This window comes from Vidua macroura, chromosome Z (genome assembly GCF_024509145.1).
Source record: "Vidua macroura isolate BioBank_ID:100142 chromosome Z, ASM2450914v1, whole genome shotgun sequence".
Taxonomy (NCBI): domain Eukaryota; kingdom Metazoa; phylum Chordata; class Aves; order Passeriformes; family Viduidae; genus Vidua; species Vidua macroura.
In genome coordinates, this window is record NC_071611.1 from 71,233,755 (window position 1) to 71,252,567 (window position 18,813).

Sequence of the window (18,813 nt, forward strand, 5' to 3'; positions counted from 1 at the left end):
AGTAACTCTGTGTCACACACAGAGTAAATATTAATCTGCTGCTACAGAGAATTAGAAAGACATCAATTCATGCTTGACCATTCTCACTTACATGTTTTGACTTTCTCTTTCTTAGTATCTGCATGCAAATGGGATCGTGCATCGAGACCTGAAGCCAGAAAATCTACTCTATGCAACACCAGCACCAGATGCACCATTAAAAATTGGTGAGCAGCATTAAATGTCTGCTTCCCTGATGCCTTTGCATCAGTAATACGTGCTAACTGATGTTTGGAGTATATGCATCTCACAGTCACCCTATTTGAAGCCAGTGCTTAATGAACAGCATGTTACTTCAGCAGCACGGCTGTTAATGATGGTTTCAAAACCAATGCAAAACTAGATGCTTGCTTAGAGAATTCATTGCCAAAATCGTGCGGAGCATAGCAGAGATTAAAGCACTGGGAACAAGAAGAATCATGGGAAGAGCATAAAGGTCTGTTCACCACTTCTATGCCCCTTTTTTTCTGTTAAACTAGTACCTTAAGAGGAAAGATACATTGGTGCGAAAATAAAAATCTGCAGATAAGTGGCAGAAAGCAAATTGAGCAAGGCTGGCTTCTGTTTTGAAGGCAGGTTTGAGGGACATGCAGAGATCTTTGCAAAGAGCACAGGGAAACTCTTTGAAGCATGGTCAGCACCACAGAGGGGGCAAGGAGGAGCAAGGCTCTCTTGATCAGGAATGTATTGTGCCAGTTCTGTTGGAGATGGCAGACACTTCCAGAGGGTATGACCTCCAAAAATGTTGGTATGCCTAGTTTTTTGCTTAAGCAACACGGACCATCTGTGCAACCCTTTTGAGTTTGAAAATACCACCTGCTGCTCCCTTAGGAGTGAGTGTTTCCACGTTCATTAGGCTGCTGTTTGTCATGGTTTTCTGGAGCCAAATTTCCATGAAGTGGCCTGCCTCAAGCAATTTTGTATAGATTTCTAGGAACGTCTTGGTTCTCAGAGTGATGGTACCTTACTTTATATCTTATCCTACTTCTTATCTTTCCTGGAAAGGCTCTAAACTTGATAATATAATGCAACACCTCTGGCTTTGGTTTGATGTCCAGAGTGTGTAGGGTTTTTGAAGCATTTCCTAAATGCCATGATTCTTCATCTTCCTGGTAAGGTCATTGCCTTATTTAAATTGAAATCCAATTTACAACAAGTGGCTGTGTTTATAAAAGTAAGTATATTGCAATATATCATCAAGTATATTGCAGTATATCATGCAAGTATATTGTGTATTGTCACAAAGGCCCTTGCTCTGTGAATAATAGTTCAGGGTGGAACACTGGAGAAAGAATGATCAATACTTCTTTTGTCACCATCTTTATACCTCCCTCTGCACTAGTTGTGCAGTTTTCAGAAAAAAATATAAGTTACATTTCTGTCAAGCAAGAGCCAGGAATACTCTTTTATACCACAAATTTTGCCTCTGGATTGCAGCATGGGTAGATTCATCATATCAATGCTTACCTATGTAAATGTCAATACCACTCATTTAACTTATAAATATTTATTTAATTGCATATTCAACATTAAAACCCACATTATTACAGGGAGTAAGAACATTAATATTCCCAAACCATCTTAACAGCTGACTTTGGACTTTCCAAGATTGTGGAAGATCATGTGACCATGAAGACAGTTTGTGGAACTCCAGGTTACTGTGGTATGTTGTTTTGTTACATATATTTGCTTTTATGAGTGTAGATTCAAAGGAAAGGACACTGGAGAAGATGGTGAGATCACTCTGTTACCTTATAGAACAGCTGATAATGCAATTCAGGTGACATTGTCATTGTCCATTACCTTGTATGACATTGCCTGCAAAGCACACATGTTCCAAGTCTGCTTCAGAGCAGCACCTAATTCCAGTCCAGTTAGTTTCATAAAACTGTGCTTCACATATTAGCTGTTAATGTTCTGTTTCTCCTCTCTTGTGACAGTTATATTACCAATGCCACACATCTATCTTTAGAGCTTTGGCCTTTTATGCCCATCTTCGTATACTATAACAATAGGATAAGTCTTATTCCCATAGAAGAGCCCTCAGAGTTATGTTGACTTGGTGGGAAGGATTGAGGTTGAATATTTCTGCAGAGAAGGGAAGAAAGGAGCCTTATGCCTATAGTTATGTGCCTATAGCAATCTTTGATTTACAATTCAAGTTAACTGACCATGCAGAAGTCCTGGTGACCGGAAATTATTCAAGCATTACTTTCCAAAATTGGAGAAAACCCAGGAGAAATACCAGGTTTAAATGCCAAATTAAACTATGAATAATTGATGGTTCCGGGCTGCCAGCTCCCACATCCTGCCCACCCATCTATCAGCAGCTTCTCCAGAAAGGACACAGCAACAAAAGCACATACTGGAGTCTGAATACTTTGACATCAAGACTTGACAATCTATAGTCCTCGGGATGTGCAGATTTCTGCAGAGGACTGAAGGCAAGAAGATGGTCACAGAGAACTTAGTTTGCTGTAATGTGCCTTCAGTGAACTTAACAAGAAGAGCATAAGTGATTTCTGAGAGTAGCACAAAAAGTCAAGCCAGTGCAAAGCAGTGATTCATGATCAGTCTGTTACAGGCAACATCTAAACTAACATTAATGTGTTAGACAAATACATTCACCAAAAGCAAACTTCTGGAAATCTTAAAAAATACTAAAACCCTTCTGTTCATGGCTGTGCAAGTGTAGTGTGGGAAGGGGAAGAGATTGCATTGGTGCTCATAGATATAGCCAGCCCTCTGTGCTCCAGAAATATGGCAGTCATTCCATGTGCATCACAGATCCAGTGGGACCAGGGTCCTCAAGCTGTGCCTGTCAAGCTGCTTAGGGAGTCATTGACTCCTATTTACTGTTGCAGAGCTGGAGTCCCCAAAACTGCCTGGCCTTTCCATCTGCTCATCACTGCAGCAAGAAGCAACTGCCTGAAATGGTCTGTCTTTCCTTCCAGTAAAACAGAATATCAAAAATGAAGCCTAAATAAAGTGCCAAGTAAATAGACTCATAGAACCATTAAGGTTGGAAAAGATCTCCAAGACTGTTAAGTCCAACCTTTGACTGCACACCACCATGCTCACTAAGGGACGTGTCTAGTTGTTTCTTGAACACCTCCAGGGAAGATGACACCACCATCTCCCTGGGCAGTCTGTTCCAATGTTTAACCACCCTTTCTGTGAGAAAATCCTTCATAATGTCCAACCTGAACGTCCTAGTGAAGCTTGACCCATTTTCTCTTGACATGTCATGGTTGCATGGGAGGGGAAGTCAACCCTCACCCCAATACAACCTCCACCCAGGTAGTTGTAGAGACACCCTGAGCCTCTTCTTCTCCAGGCTGAACATTCACACTTCCCTCAGCTGCTCCTCTTAGGATTTATTCTCTATACCTTCACCAGTTTCGTTGCCCTTCTCTGGACAGGCTCCAGCCCCTCAAGGTCCTCCTGGTTGCAAGGGGTCCCAAACTGGACACAACATTTGATGTGTGACCTCACTGTTGCCCAACACAGGGGCATGGTCACTGCTCCACTGTTGCTGACACAGGCCAGGATGTTCTTGGCCTTCCTGGCCACCTGGGCACAGCTGTCAACCAGCACACCCAGGTCCTTTCCTGCTGAGCAGTTTTCCAGCCACGCTGCCCCTAGCCTGTAGCACTGTAGGGGGTTGCTGTGGCCCAAGGCAGGGCTGACATTCAATCTCATTGAATGTCATGCCATTGGCCTCATGGATCCAACCTGCCCACATCCCTCTGTCCAGCTTTCCTAGTCCCCACCAGACTTGGTGTCATCTGCAAACTGACTGAGGATACCCTCGATCCCCTAATCCAGACCAGGATAAAGATGTAAAACAGGACTGGTCCCAGCACTGGACCCTGGGGCACTCCCAGCCACCAGCTGGATGTAACTCCACTCATCACCACTCCCAGGGTCCAGATGCCCAGACAGCTTTTCACCCAGATATCACACCTGTTCAAGCCATGAGCAGCCAGTTTCTCCAGGAGAATGCTGTGGGAGACAGTGCCAAAGGCTTTGCTCAAGTACAGGTAGACACACCCACATTCACACCCCCTTTCCTGCATTCACTAGGCAGGTCACCTGCTCATGAAAGGAGATCAGGTTGGTCAGGCAGGACGTGCCATTCCTGAACCCCTGCTGGCTGGGCCTGATCCCCTGTACTGTATTTGCCGTGTGATCACATCCAAGATGATCTTCATCATCTTCCCTGGCACTGAGGTCTGGCTCACAGGCCGGTACTTCCCTGCATACATTTTCCTGCCCTTCTTATGGATGGACATCACATTAGCCAACCTCCAAATCACCTGGGACCTTCCCAGTTAGATAGGACTGATGATCAGTGATGCAGAGCAACTCGGCAAGCTCCTTCTCCAGCTCCCTCAGCACCCTTGGATGAATCCCACCTGGTCCCATGGACTTGTGAGTGTCTAAGTGGCTCAGCAGGTCACTACCTCCCTCCTCCTGGATTGCACAGGGTCTGTTCTGCTCTCTGTCCCTGTCTGCCAGCTGGGGCTGGTTCCCTGAGGATAAACAGGCCTTACTGTTGAGGATGGAGGCAAAGAAGATATCTGAACCTTTTCCTCATCCTTGGTTCCAGTGTTTGCCTCTGCAGCCAGTCAAGGATGGAGATTTTCATTGGCCCCATTTTTGTTGTTGATGTATTCAGGAAAACACTAAGTAAAATACTGAACTTAAAGCACAACCTTCTTGGTCACATTGTAGCTCCAGTGCAGCTGTAGCTTTCTGTGGTTCCTTCCACAAATATAAAAAACAATTTGAAACCAAAGTACACTTCTCATTTTATTCTGGCTCTGCTTGGGCATGACTGCTCCTGTTTTATATTCAGTGAAGGCACTCATTTGCCTAATTAAGGGCTTAAATGGGCAGTCATAATTTTTTATAAAAGACATGACTGTGCATGCACTTCAATTGATTTTGTGACTGTTATTTCTTCACTCAGCTTTTGTGTTACTGACAAGTGTTTTGTCCTCTGCAGCACCAGAGATACTACGGGGATGTGCCTATGGCCCTGAGGTGGACATGTGGTCCCTGGGGATTATCACCTACATCCTGTAAGTGCAGACAGAGATACAGAGAGATTCACATTTTAGCACCCTCAGGATTTCCTTACACTATGAGCTGTGCCATTGGAAAAGACAAGATCCTGAACTTTAATTATTATATTTCTAACCTTACTGAAGTAAGTCAAATCCTAGAGGAACGTGGCAAAACACTCAGTTTAAATATTTGATAAATATAACACTTCTTCCTGAACAGCAGCAAGACCTGTGCAGAATCATGTTACTAATGTGAACGAGTATAGACCCAAAAGTTCCAAACTTGTGTTTAAGTAGGCATTTGTGTCTAACTCTTATTGTGGTTAGTCATGATTCAATTGGTAAGAATTACAATTACTTTATTGTATTGATTGAATCTTTCAAATGAAGATTATTGAGAAGGGAAAATTGCATATGATGTATTGACTCTCTTCTTTATGGGAGAATAATTATGAGACCTAATTTAGACCTTTGGCAATGACAATGCTTAGACGACTTGTGTAGTTATATACAATACTTCTAGGATGCCTTTTATGGGAAGAAAATGACATTTTACACATGTAACTTAAAGATATGGAGAATTTTATACTTTTGGGCCATTATCCCACCCCTACTACTTGCTATGTCCAGCAAATACAGTGTGGAATAACACAGTTATTTTTATATTTTGCAAAGAAAGAATTATATTCTCTAAAGTTTATGCCAGAAGTCCATGTAAGGATATATAAACACTCTGATAGTAATGTCAGCAAACAATCATCTTTTCTTCTGCACATAAGCCTCAAATAATTCAAAGGTCTCTTTCTGGGTACCTGTAAATAATAGGCTACAATATTCCTACTTGCTATTTTGTTATTTGCTCCTTTTAAATGTGTGCATCTTTGTGTCATGGTCTGGTTTAAGATCCAGACTTTGTATTGAACATCATATCTCAGATATTGCCTGCCAGGCGCTCATTTCTTGTCACCTCTAAGGTTTCCACTCATGACAGAGAGATGTGAAACTTGCCAGCAAGGCGGTCCCTAGGACTGGAGAGGTGACTTTTGTTGTCCCTTTACAAAGTCACCTAGATTAAGTTATGGCCTTTCCTAGTTACTCAAGGCCTAACGAAGCTATTGCACTTCAAACTAAAAACTTTTCTTAAGCAGAACTAATTTTCAAGTGTAAGCAAGCTCCAACAAACTCCAAACAATTTCTATCTAAATATCTAGAATGGCATTTTCTGTATGCAGCTTCTCAAAACCTTCTAGCTGCTCAGGGGATGCTCCCAAGCCACACTAAACCTCTGCATGTGCATAAATGCAAGTGTGTGAGTTCCTGCCCTGGATGGGGCTGAATGACTATAGATACTCTTCCATTTTTCCTCCTTCTAATCCTGTCCTACTCCGACCTCAAAATCCAATTTGATCTACAGGAACAAGATGCAGAAATCCAGTTGGCTGTCTCTTCCATTTAGCTTTAACAGTACTCCGCATTTAAAACTGTTCTGTTGTGTGTAAAGCTTTGTGGATCAATATGTCTGATGGATTAGAAACTGAGACCAGAAATGTACATGTAAAATTACTAAATTATTAATTCTGGAGCCCAGAGAACAATGTTACATGTCTCAGTCTCATAGTTCAGTAAAGGAAACCCACTTACACAGAGACAAAAAAACCCAACATTCCTGTATGTCCCCCCAAAATGGAGTAGATGTAAAAGTTAACAACCATGTTACAGAGGATCTGCATAAAACTGTATCTTGCCATTAATCAAAGTGGACTTAACATTTGGTTAAAAAAAACCTGACACATATTTTGACAGAACAGTTTTTACTGAGGCAAATTATATTAAGACTTATTGGTGGTAACTGTCATAATTCAAGGGAAGCCACATGTATAGTTTTAAAAGTCAAGAGGAGCAGTCCTTCTTTGTATTCCTAAAGCAGGCAGAAATCCTTCTGTATCTCAATCCTTCTGTTTGAGATGTAGACATTGGTCAAAAAATACAGAGACTTTGCCTGTAGTTAAAATTGCATGGATTTAATTAATGGTGTTATTTTACTAAGTTACTTAAAAGGACACAAGATCCCATCTGGTAATTTTTAGTTGTTTTTTAAGCTGTTTACATTGACTTTTCCTTTATTTGTAGGTGACTGATTTAAAGTGAGTCACAATAATAAAATGTTATTTCAAAATTAAATAAAATCAAGAGCAGCCACACTAGGTTTTGCACTGATTCAATTAATCTAATTTGAAATCACACCACCAGATTTACTCATCTATTTTGGCATGTAGCAAAAAAAAACCAAAAAACTCTGTCTGCTGAAGTGGATTTTTAAGTAGAAGCATATCTATTTAAATTGTTATTAGGAAAGCAATAGGTGATAGTAGTGAGTTACAGTGAAAACAGAAAGCTCACTTAAGAGGCTTCCAATACAGTCACATCAAGGCTTAAGCAGATTCTGTCATTGGTTACCCAGATCCAAAAGGCAGTTTGGGCTGAGCCAGCGAGGTGACCTGCCTAGGGGTGCTCCCTGGGTACAGCAGGGACCTGCTGCAAACTCAGAAATGGTGATGGGAGAGGCAGCAAACAGGAGGGCAGCAGCAGAGGGGCTCCACCTGGCCACCACCTACTGAAGTGCAAGGTTTGGAGGCTGGATCCTTGTGTTTTAATACACCTCTGCCAGACTTGGAAAAATAATGTGCCCAGATTGTGCTGGCAGTGAAGTGTTTCTCCTCTTCAGCAGTGGAATGTGATGCAGCTGTTCCACCCACGGCTATGCACCACTCCCAAAACCACATTTCCTCCTCGAAACTCAGCCTCCTTTTTTAGAACAGTAAGCACATTGTGTTTAAAAATACAAAAACAAGTTAAAATGTAAGGCTTTTCTAGGTTTGCTGCTGTCTTGATCATTGTGATCTGCTGTTGTTTTCCTCTCATCATCTTACTGCTTGTTGCATTTTCTAGAAGCAGAGGAGGAGACAGCCTTTCTCTGTTAAGCTCAGATCACATACTGGCTGAATAGAAAATTCACTTTAAAAAATCTGATTATGTGTGCAGGCGTGATTAAAGTGCAGTGAAGCAATAAAAAAAGGACATTATACAAATGGAAACCACATCTATGAGTCTTTTTTCCCTGAGGCCAGCAGTGTGGATCTCTGCTGGGATCTGTATTATTCAATATATTTATAAATGCAGTCATTAGTGAGATCACAAGATTTCTAGATTGTATATAGGTTACCTAAGTAAAGATGAGGCCTGATCATGAAAACTTGCCAAAGATTTTTACATATTGTGGCTGATAGGATGAAAAAATGTACAGGGATGAACATTCTAAAAATCATTCCCAACTGGATATATAAAAACTTTTAACTTCATGTGTAAGATGGGTTTCCTCAGCTAATTCCTATACCTCTGGCAAGAGTTACAGGGATTCTGATAAATGCTCTTTGATCCTATTTTAATAGTTCCAATTAAACTATTCCATGTGAAGTTCCATGTGAAGTTCCATGTGAAGTTCCATGTGAAAACAGAAAAATTACAATTAGAAAAGCCTTTCCCAGTGCTTAAGAATACTTATGACCACATTTCTCTCTGCTCTACAGACAGAATTAAGAGTTCATGAGATACATCCAGGTCTGTTTTCCCCAAGTGATCTACAGGACACAAAGTAGGGAAAAATACTACAATGAACTGTCTCTAACAACCCAAGACTAATTAAATTTGATAAATTAATTTCTTTTTTATCCTTTCAGACTCTGTGGCTTTGAACCATTTTATGATGAAAGGGGAGATCAGTATATGTTTAAAAGAATCCTGAGCTGTGAATATGACTTTGTGTCCCCCTGGTGGGATGATGTGTCTCTGAATGCCAAGGATTTAGTAAGTAAAGCAAAAATGAGACTGGAGTATTTAGTATTTCTACCACTGAAAAATAGTCCATTTTGGGGTGGGGGCAGAATAATTGGTTAATTAATTGTTCATAATTGTTTCCTCTTGTCTTTGCTGTATTATGCTGCTGTTAATATCCCGTTAGTCCAGTGCTGTAATTTTGCTCTCAGAACATGGATATTCAGGTCCATAGATTGTTGGCAGCTGTCAGAGTGTTCATATATGCCTGCCTTTCCTTCCAGCTCCAAAATTTTCACTATTCGTCTTTTCCGGGCAAACACCTTCAGGGGAATGTAGAAACAAGCCCGTCTTTTTATGCAGTTTTCAAGCCTGCATTTTGGGGTAGAATATAAAAAGGAATTAAACTTTCCTCCCTCTGCTCTTTCTGACATATTTTTTCTGTACATTAAAGTTTTTTTTTTTTGGTAGGTGAGGAAAGACTGACTACTTTTAAATATGCTCCATTAGCAAAATGCAAGGGCTGGCATGCTATCTGCACTGTATTCTTTTATTACTGGATAAAATAATTTGGATCCAGGAGACACTGATCTGCAAAGATAGGTATGCTTGAGTCTGACTTTTGTCAATAATAACCTGCATAATTCAGTTATTTCATAAGCACTGAAAACACAAGTGCTCTGTTCCATATATACTTATACAAATTGTGTGACAAAATACTGCATCATTGGTGTTAGTGAAGTACTTCAGGATATTTCAAATGGAAAGACTGTAGAAGTTCAAAGTAGTCTTTTGGTGTTTTATGAGATATGAAGTCTTCGAAGTTTTTCAAAGGCCAGAAGTTTTTCGAAGGCCAGAAAAATATAATTTAATGCCAGAAAAACAGCAGTCCACAGGTAAAGCCTTTGTCCAAACTGCTCCATACTCTTTTAGTAAAGTAAAGCTTAAATTTTTAGATTTGAATATTGCATAGCAAATGGTAGATAATGATGATGACCATGACTCTCAAAATCCATGCTGTGAGCAGTTCAGTGTTCAGTTGAAGTGATTGGCTTAACTCAAGGTCTTCCTTGGAGACACAACCAATATTCACCACAATGCCTATTCTCCTGCATGCACTTCAGGGTAGAAACTTTGTTTAAAAGCTGTTTGTAGGGACATTTCAGAGAACCCTAAGGCAAGTTTTCCTTCACCCTTGGGCACATAGAAGCAGTGGAGCCCTGTGCTATCACTTGCACTGCTCCAAGAGGGTCTGCAGTCAGGAGAGCTGGGTAAGTGTGGCTCTGCAGAGTGCCATCTGTGTACTTTGTTACTCCATCCTCACCTCTCTTCTTTTTTTAAAACTCCACTTGTCCAGAGATATAATAAAACTCATGGAATGTCATTTGACTGGACACACTTTGTATCCAGCAGGACCATCTCCAGTCACAGGGGTAGGTTTGCAGTGCCTTTTCCCAAACATATCCACTGTCATGTTTGTAGAAGTCCAGGTTTGCTGGCTTTGGTGATAGACGGAATGGTGTAAACCACATTAGTTTCAGAGTGGGCGAAGACAGAAACACTTGTACAATGTTCTGGGGTTTTTTTGGGTTTTTTTTTTGTTTTTTTTATGTGTACATGAGGTTTTTCAGTGACTGAAACAAAAATTTTCTTTGTGATATATATGACAGGGACCGCATGGTACAAGTATGCAGGAGCTGCATGCACATAATTTAAACCTTCTAATCCAGTTCAAAACTTGTCCAAATCCCAAAGCAGAGATACTGCTCAGAGACTTTGAGAATCTCTTAGGGTTCTTGTGACAAGTCAGACATGAAAGAGCAAGTCAGCTGCATTGGTACATACCCTTAATATGTTGGTAACCAGCTGATACTTTCTCTTCTCTTTTCCCCCTTAGTGGCTGTCTTAATCAGATGTTATTTATGGAGGACCAAGAAATGCCAGAAGCAAAATACTTGCAAAGACACAAATGAAAACTGTTGTTGGTTTCTTAGAATGTCTCACCTAAGATGTTCTCCAAACCAAGGCCAGAGCCCCCAAATGCAAAACTAGGTAAATTTGAATGAAGCATAAGGTTGACAGTCTTTTGTATTTCTTGCTTGTTATGCAGGTTAAAAAGTTGATTGTTTTAGACCCCAAGAAACGCCTCACCACTCTACAGGCTTTGCAGCACCCATGGGTCACAGGGAAGGCAATAAACTTTGCACATATGGACAACGCACAAAAGAAACTTCAAGAATTCAATGCCCGGCGTAAACTTAAGGCAAGTCTCTGCTCATAGTCTCTGTTTTGGCTATGAAAGCATGCAATTAAATTAATAGCCTTGCAGAAACCTTGCACATTTTTGAGGACAGCATTCCATGGTGTTATGGCAGCTTTTTATTTAAGATGTCTGATGAAGACTGAAGAAGTTTGAAGCTGATTCAGTCAATGACTGAAACCAAAACAAATAAAAATGGGTGAAGTTGATTGAAAACTATATCTACACAGATAGAACTGCTGAGGATGTACATGGCTTTCACAAAGTCCTTACTTTCCATCTTTTCTTCCCGTCTTCCTTTCTTGCTTCTGTCCATGCATCTGTCCTGTATTGACCAGAAAGAACAGCATACTGAGTAATTTCTTAATGAGCATCCATAAATCTAGAGGAAAATTAGTCTATTGAAGCATATTTTGATCCCTAACCCACCCATACCTATCAATACAAAGCGGGAGGTTGTATGAACTAGACTCAGCATTTCAGATGTGTAGGTCCATAAAATATCCCCAGGAGGCTCCTTTACCATCCAGTCTACATATCTGCCATGGGAAGAAGCAGGGAAACGTCTTTAGGTACAAATAGCAGGCAACTAGGCACCTGACTGACATAGTATCAGTAAACTTTCTTCTCCCCTAATCTGTTTTTCAGTTTTTAAAGATTTTCATCTGATCAGGAGATAATTCCAGGGAATTATCAGCACAGAAATCTCCAATTATTAAGAGGATTGATTGCAGTTAGTGGTTCTTATAGAGTTATTTTCCACAAATATATCTGTAAAAGAAACAATAAATTTTTAGACAATTAATTCCTGGTCAAAAAAATAAAACCAAAGCAGACATCAAAGTAGCGAGTACACGCTTTAGCTGTTGTTTTATTAGTAAGAATAATATGTAATTATTTCCTCTTTCCCAACATAAAAGTCCATCAGCAGGCTTTCTTTATGTGAAGAGTAACTCTAAAGGTCTCAGTCAGGATTTGGTTTCTCATAGGCTGTGTTGAATATGTTTCATAAATATCCAACACTGCTTGTGAAGGTAAATTACACTGGAAGTGTCTTTAGACATTATAGTATCATTGAGTGGCTTGTTCTGCTTGTAATCAGTTTTCCAAAGTCCTCTCACCACTAATGTGGATGTCTGTGATTTTTCCTTTTAGAGGAAAATCTCAAAAATTCTCACTCAAAATTCTTGCCACTTTCTTTGGTTTATGCCTTACAGTATTTCTTCATAATCTGTTGTAGCTGATTCTTTTTTCTTGACAATGTTTATGTTATCTGCTTTTCACTAACATCTTTATTTCCTTTTTATTTTTTTATGGGAGCTTTTCTTATTTCTTTCTTTCTTGTGTGTTTTGTGTGTGTGTCTGTGATTACCTCTCCAAAGAATCCAGAAAACTTGCTATATTCTTCATCTCTTCCTGCAGACCCACTTCTTTGATGCCTAAGCAAAAGCTGCCAAATCAAAAATAGCTTAAGCTGTCACACACAGAAATTAGCATTTATTTTCCTCACCTCTGTATGTCTGGTTTTTTTCAGGCAATAAAATTGTTCAAGGCAAAGGCTAATATAACTGTCTTCATGTGTGTCTTCATTTTGTGATACTTCATGTGATATAAAATCCTACTCCTAGTATGTATTTTCATACATCTATACTTAAGAAGTTGCCCATCTGCTCCGCAACATTGCGCTTGGAATATGCAACAGTGCAATAGTGATAAATATTGTGTTCATTTGTGAAATTTTCATGGAATAATCAGTGATAATACTGTTTTCTATTATTATGACAGAAGATGATGACTTTCTTTTTTTGTTGTCCAACTTCAGCACAGGACACTTTGAAGTAATTTCTTAAAAAAAAACCAAAAAAACAAAAAAAAAACAAAAAACAAAAAACAAAAAACAAAAAAAAAAAACAAAAAAAAAAAAAAAACAAAAACAAAAACAAAAAAAAAACAGGAGGTATATCTGAAAAAAAAAATAAAAAGGTTGTGTTCATGTAACCCAACCTGTAACCTTGTGAAAGCAGCAATTTTAAACCTCAATCCACTATTCCAGGTGGCCTTCTAAATCCACCTAGGCCCAGGCAGGTATCCAAAGGTGACACTCCCAGGAAGACTGAACACTGAACGCAGTTGCTGCTGCTGGGACAGTGTTGCGTGCCCACGGACCGTGTTCCCTAAGGAATGTTTGCTTGGTCCCCTCTCTCCCAGGCCGCAGTGAAAGCCGTGGTGGCCTCCACACGCCTCGGGAGCGCCAGCAGCCACAGCGCCCACGAGGGCCACAAGCCCGGCCACAGCCCGGCCCCCACGTGCGACAGCCAGCCCGCGGACGAAGACACTCAGGAAGCGGCGGCAGCAGCTCCAGAAGAAATGCCTTAGGTCGATGTCGCTTGCTTGCGTCAGCAGAGATGTCATTTCACACACCAGCTACCTTGTCATCAGCGAGAGAGATTAGCAAGCTTGGCCTCTCTGGTTCTGCTTCTGGGTGCCACAGGCCCCGCCTGGTGATCCTACCTTCAGTGCATGTGACTGCTTTATGAAAATAGTAAACTGTTCCATTAGGCATGTCATGGAAACAGTGTAATTTGCAGTAATATCGGCAGGTGAAAACATGGGGATTATTAACTAACTACCATAATGTGTATACTTCATCTATCTAGTGTTCCTAGGTGGCATTTGAAACAAAATGCTATTTTGTTTAGTTTTATGGAAGTAGGTGTCTTATCTATGTTGTGAGTTTCTTTGAACTGTTTCCTTCCAGGTTTATAGTCCTCCAGCAGACAAAATGGAAGGAAACATCAAACCAATGCTTTTAAAACTGATGTATGAAATAATGTTTTTTATCTGTAAAACTGAAAAAAGTACTTGGGGATTTACATGCAAAAAAAAAAAAAAAAAATAAAAAAAACCACAAAAAGCATTCCACTACTTCTGAGAAGAAATTGAAATGGTAGTTCCGCTGGGCATGAAAATGTACATTGTTCAAGCTTGCATTGAGAATGCCTTATTCTGACTTTTCTTGTTTATATACAGTTTTTTAATAACAACCAAAATTACTCTGCCATTTCATTCCACAGTAAAGTGTTAGCAAAAAAAAAAACAAAACCACAGACTAAACAAGGATTAGAGTACATGCAAATTTCTGGCATACCATTATATTTATTCATTAAAATTCTAATCTGCAGCTAGAAGGCATTTTATAGGCCCTAACGGAATAATCTACATTTAAATAAGTTGTACATGCTTGAAGGAAGCTATTTCACAATTACTGATTTTGCTTTGGGGAAACACTCTTATGCAAGGTCTGGGAGCAAGTAGTATAACCTAGTTGGTTACTGGGTAGTGTAACCTCATGAGTGAGCAGTTTCCACTTGTAATTAGTCCACATTTTCCTAACAAAGGATGCCTCCTGTAAAGTGATCCACCAGCACGATCTTGCATCCACTCAGAGCTGTGTCTTGAGTTAGCAGCTGTGTGCATCAATCAGCTTGCAAAAGTAGGGTCAGGCTCTTCAGCTATCTTGATGTTCTTCTTGAATGTGATTGATAGGAACTGAAAAACTAATGTGCATCAATGTGTATGACCACTTACACTTGTTTGTTATCTATTTGGCAGCATGTGACTATTGTACTGATATATTACAAAAATGGCAAAAAGAACCTGATGTACAAAAATGTCATTTGTGCTTGTTAAACTTTTTAATACTGATAGTTACCTAACATCCTAATACAATCATCATTCCTATTTAGCTTTAATTGGTTTTATGTTGTTGTTAGGCCTTGCACAACTTGCCTTGAAAAAATATAGCAGCTACTGAAAAAAATAAGACTTTAATAACACATTCAATAACTATATTTCCTGATTAAATTAAAGGGTAATACAATGTTATTCGTATGATAGATTTAATAAATAAAATGTGCCCTAAATTAATATATAAAGCATTAAAGATCCTGTCTTTACTGGGTGAAAATGCATGCTAACGAATCTATTATACTTGACATTTTTTATCCATTTCTCAGAACCCTTTGAACTTGTACAAAAACGTTTTGCTAATTAAGAAGGGTTGAAATGTAAAGTACGTACATCCATTCAGTTTTCAAAGGACACACTTTGAGGTCAGCTGAAACATCTGGTGGGGGCATAGCAGCTGCATGCAAGCCAACGTGACACTTTTACAGATTTTTCCTTTGGAAACAAGTACAGCGAGATTAATAACTTTGGAGAAGATCATAGATACATCCACCTGTCTCACTTTTTATTCTCTGTCTTACTTCCTTTGAGGTCACTGAAGGAAAAATGCAGTTCTCAGCTACTTTACTCCACCCTCTTACACTGTGGTGAAGTCATCCAAGTTCAGTCAGTAGGGAAGTTTGATGGGAGAGGCTGGATTTCTGTACCATTTCTCCTTCATTGGGGATAATTGCTTCAAACTTGCAGAAGTGGAGTTGGCTGAGGAGTAACTGCACATCTGTGAGAGCTTGAACATAAATTCCTTCATCTGAGGCACAGTTTGTTGAGCTGAAAAGCAGTCCCAGCTGATTCCCAATGGTGGTTTTTGCTAAATTGTACCACAGCATATCATAACAATGAACTGATGCTATCCAACAGGATAGCATAGCTGCTCTCGGTGGCAGCATGATCTTCAGCGGCAAATCAGTTTTGTGTATAAAGGCTCTGGGGCTTCAGTTGTTTTTGTTTTTATCATACTCAACATTAAGCAATCAGGATGTCTGTGCTGAGGCTGTGATTACCAGTACGTGACTCAGTAAAGCACAATGCCTGGCTGAGACATTTGATGTACGACAGCAGTTGCATGTATGCATGCACTGGAAGATGCAGGTGTTACCTCCATTGGCTTTGTCTGAAAAATCACATCCTGGCAGCATCTGCTGTAATGCAGACTGGGATGTACAACATCAGTGTCTTCTTACTGTGGCTGAAAAATGTGAACACACTTGAAAACTACTGGGGATGCACCAGATATTTCCCGGTCTGTGGTTATAAACGAAGTAGAAAGTTACTTGTGCTCTTTTCTATTGAAATCCTGAGCTTTAATTCTTTAGAATATTTAACATATCAACAAAGTTCTTTAAGTACAAAAGGGGAAACCTTCCAATATTTTTGAAGTATTTGAACTTAGCAAAACTTTTCCTTTAAAAGCAGATTGCAGCACTAGCCAAATGTAGGCTAATATTTTAGAGCTAAGATGATGGCTGTTAAATGGCTAAGGAAGTCTTGCCTTTGTACCACACCAGGAGTTTTCCCAGGTTCAGAAAGATTCCCTCCAAAACAGAACAGATTTCCTGTGATTCCAAACACTTTTGCTTGCAATTTTGTGCTTGACACAGTAGATTGCACTGTGTGAGCCTGGTGCTGGTTTGCTGGATGAACTTTGTACTTTACAGTGTGCAAACATACTGTAAAGAGGCAGACACACCCTAATCAAACTTCTGAATGTAGAATACCATCCAGGCAAAAGTTTTTGATACAGCAGGTTGTTCAGAAGAAGGGTACTAAGGACTCTGTCCACACAAATGAGCAGGCTGTTGGACACACAGAGTGACAAAAACTGCCCAGCAGTCCCTTTGCCTTGGTGAATACAGCAAAATTCTCTGAAACGCTGTGTGGTAGCAAAGCAGGATCAAAGCATCAGCCACAAAGTTTTTTTGAAGTGGCTCAGACCAGCAGGGAGGCCAAGGCTGCAGGAGGCTGCAGCTCACTGGCAGCTAGGCCTCCGCACTTTCCAAATGAATCACCTTCTTCTACAACTCACACTGCAAGTGGAACATGGACACAGCTGGCAGCCACAGGAGAAGTGAAGACAACACCACATTTTCTGCTGCCAAGCAGCAGGAAAAGGGAAAATTATACGGGGAGTTGTTAGTGTCCAACTCAGCAGAAGGAAAGCAGTATCAGACAAGCAGCAAATGCAGCAGGACTCTGGAAAATAAGCCCTTGTTTCTAGATAAATGTCCCTCGGCTCCTGCACACATGCTGGGTCATCTCTGGGGTTTTAAGAGCAGCATAATAAAGTGTAGGGTGAGGACTCCCAGCAGATCCTTGCACATTGTCCTACACATTGTCTGCTTACAGGATGGCAGACACAAGCGTCAGCACAATGCCTTGACCCCAGGCTTCTGCAGAGCCTTTTTCTCCTGGAGAAGGTGGCTGAGCCAACCTTGTTGCTGCTGAAGTTATGAGTGCATAGCTTATGGAGGCATGGCATTCATGTAACAAAAAATATCAGAAGCTGACCAAGAAAGATCACAGTTAGACCTAGAGACCAGGGGCAGGGATACACACAAGTCCTGAACATAACTATGGTAACAAAGAGACAGGCAGCACACCTGTGAAGTTACTTTATAAAACAATAATAGCTCAAAGAATATCCTTTATTCCCTATCAGAATGAATCCAGTTGGAACATAAACAGAGTTAATTCTTCTTTTGTATAAAGAAATTTATATGAAATTCCCTGATAAGCCCCTGCACAAGACCATGTTTTGTTGAACAAAAAACCATCAGCCACATTGCAGAATAAGAAGAAAATAAGGAAGGAAAAGGGGAAAAAGTATGTGTGAAATATTTGCCTAGTGTAGACACAGAACGTCAAAGCAAGGCTTGCAGAGAGTTACAAAGATGATGACAGGACAGGAACAGCTCTTTTATGAGGAAAGGCTGAGGGAGCTTGGCCCGTTCAGTCTTAAGAAGGGGTGACTGAGAGGGAACCTCATTAATATATGGGAATAGCTGAAAGAAGGGTGCCAAGAGAATGGACCAGGCTCTGCTCCATGGTGCTGAGCAGAGGACAAGGGGAAATAGGCAGAGGAAATAGGCAGAAGCTGGTGTCCAGGATGTTCCCCCTGAACATGAAAAAGAACTTCTTTTCTGTGGAGGTGTCCACACACGAAGACAGATTGTCTGGAGACAATTGTGGAGCCTCCCTTACTGGAGATATTCCAGAATTTGGACACAATCCTATGCAATGTGCTTTGGGAAACCTGGCTTGAGCAGAGAGCTGGGATAAGATGACCGTGCTAATGGTCACTTCTTGCCTTACCCATTCTGATTTTGTGATTTTATGATCTTAGTTCCAGAAAACATATAAATTCCTACTGGCAAGACTGCAGATTCTTTATATCTGGGAGGTAAAATTTCTGGCCAGAGTTAATTCAGAAGATTGCTGGAGGGGCAGTGAAGAGGATTCCTTGGAGTGTGAATCCTCTAACTAATATAATGATATACATGCACATATAACTAAAAATTCACCAAATACTTACATTGTCTTCTACCCCTCCTGAGTGGAAAAGAGAACATGAATGCAGTTATTATTGAAAGGCATTCAAATATTGTGGGAATAACCACAGTAGAGAAGCAGGAATACAGTGGAACATGAAGTGACCCAATTCTGAATTTAGCAGTAAAATTATAAATTAAAATCTGAATATGTACATGAACACATAAATATATAAATTTATCAAATAAGAAGCAGAGACTGCTGAACAATCTGAAAACCAAATCTGTATTAAAAGTTGCAGCCATGGCAGTTTTAAGCCATTGTTTGTACCTTGCCAGCATTACTCAGCTGGACCTGAAACTATAATGATTAGCAGTC

At 40.2% G+C, this 18,813-nt stretch overlaps 1 protein-coding gene across 2 annotated transcripts in view; it reads left to right on the plus strand.

Moving 5' to 3' along the window:
• The window catches only part of CAMK4 (calcium/calmodulin dependent protein kinase IV), a 133,524-nt gene extending 118,387 nt beyond the window's left edge, over positions 1-15,137 (plus strand). For both annotated transcript variants that reach the window (XM_054003022.1, XM_054003023.1), the window contains 6 exons: positions 116-206; positions 1,628-1,702; positions 5,051-5,126; positions 8,849-8,975; positions 11,053-11,205; positions 13,411-15,137. In XM_054003022.1, coding sequence (XP_053858997.1) covers positions 116-206; positions 1,628-1,702; positions 5,051-5,126; positions 8,849-8,975; positions 11,053-11,205; positions 13,411-13,578 — 690 coding nt within the window. In that variant the 3' untranslated portion in view covers positions 13,579-15,137. The remainder of the gene's footprint in view (positions 1-115; positions 207-1,627; positions 1,703-5,050; positions 5,127-8,848; positions 8,976-11,052; positions 11,206-13,410) is intronic.
• Positions 15,138-18,813: the final 3,676 nt, after the last annotated feature.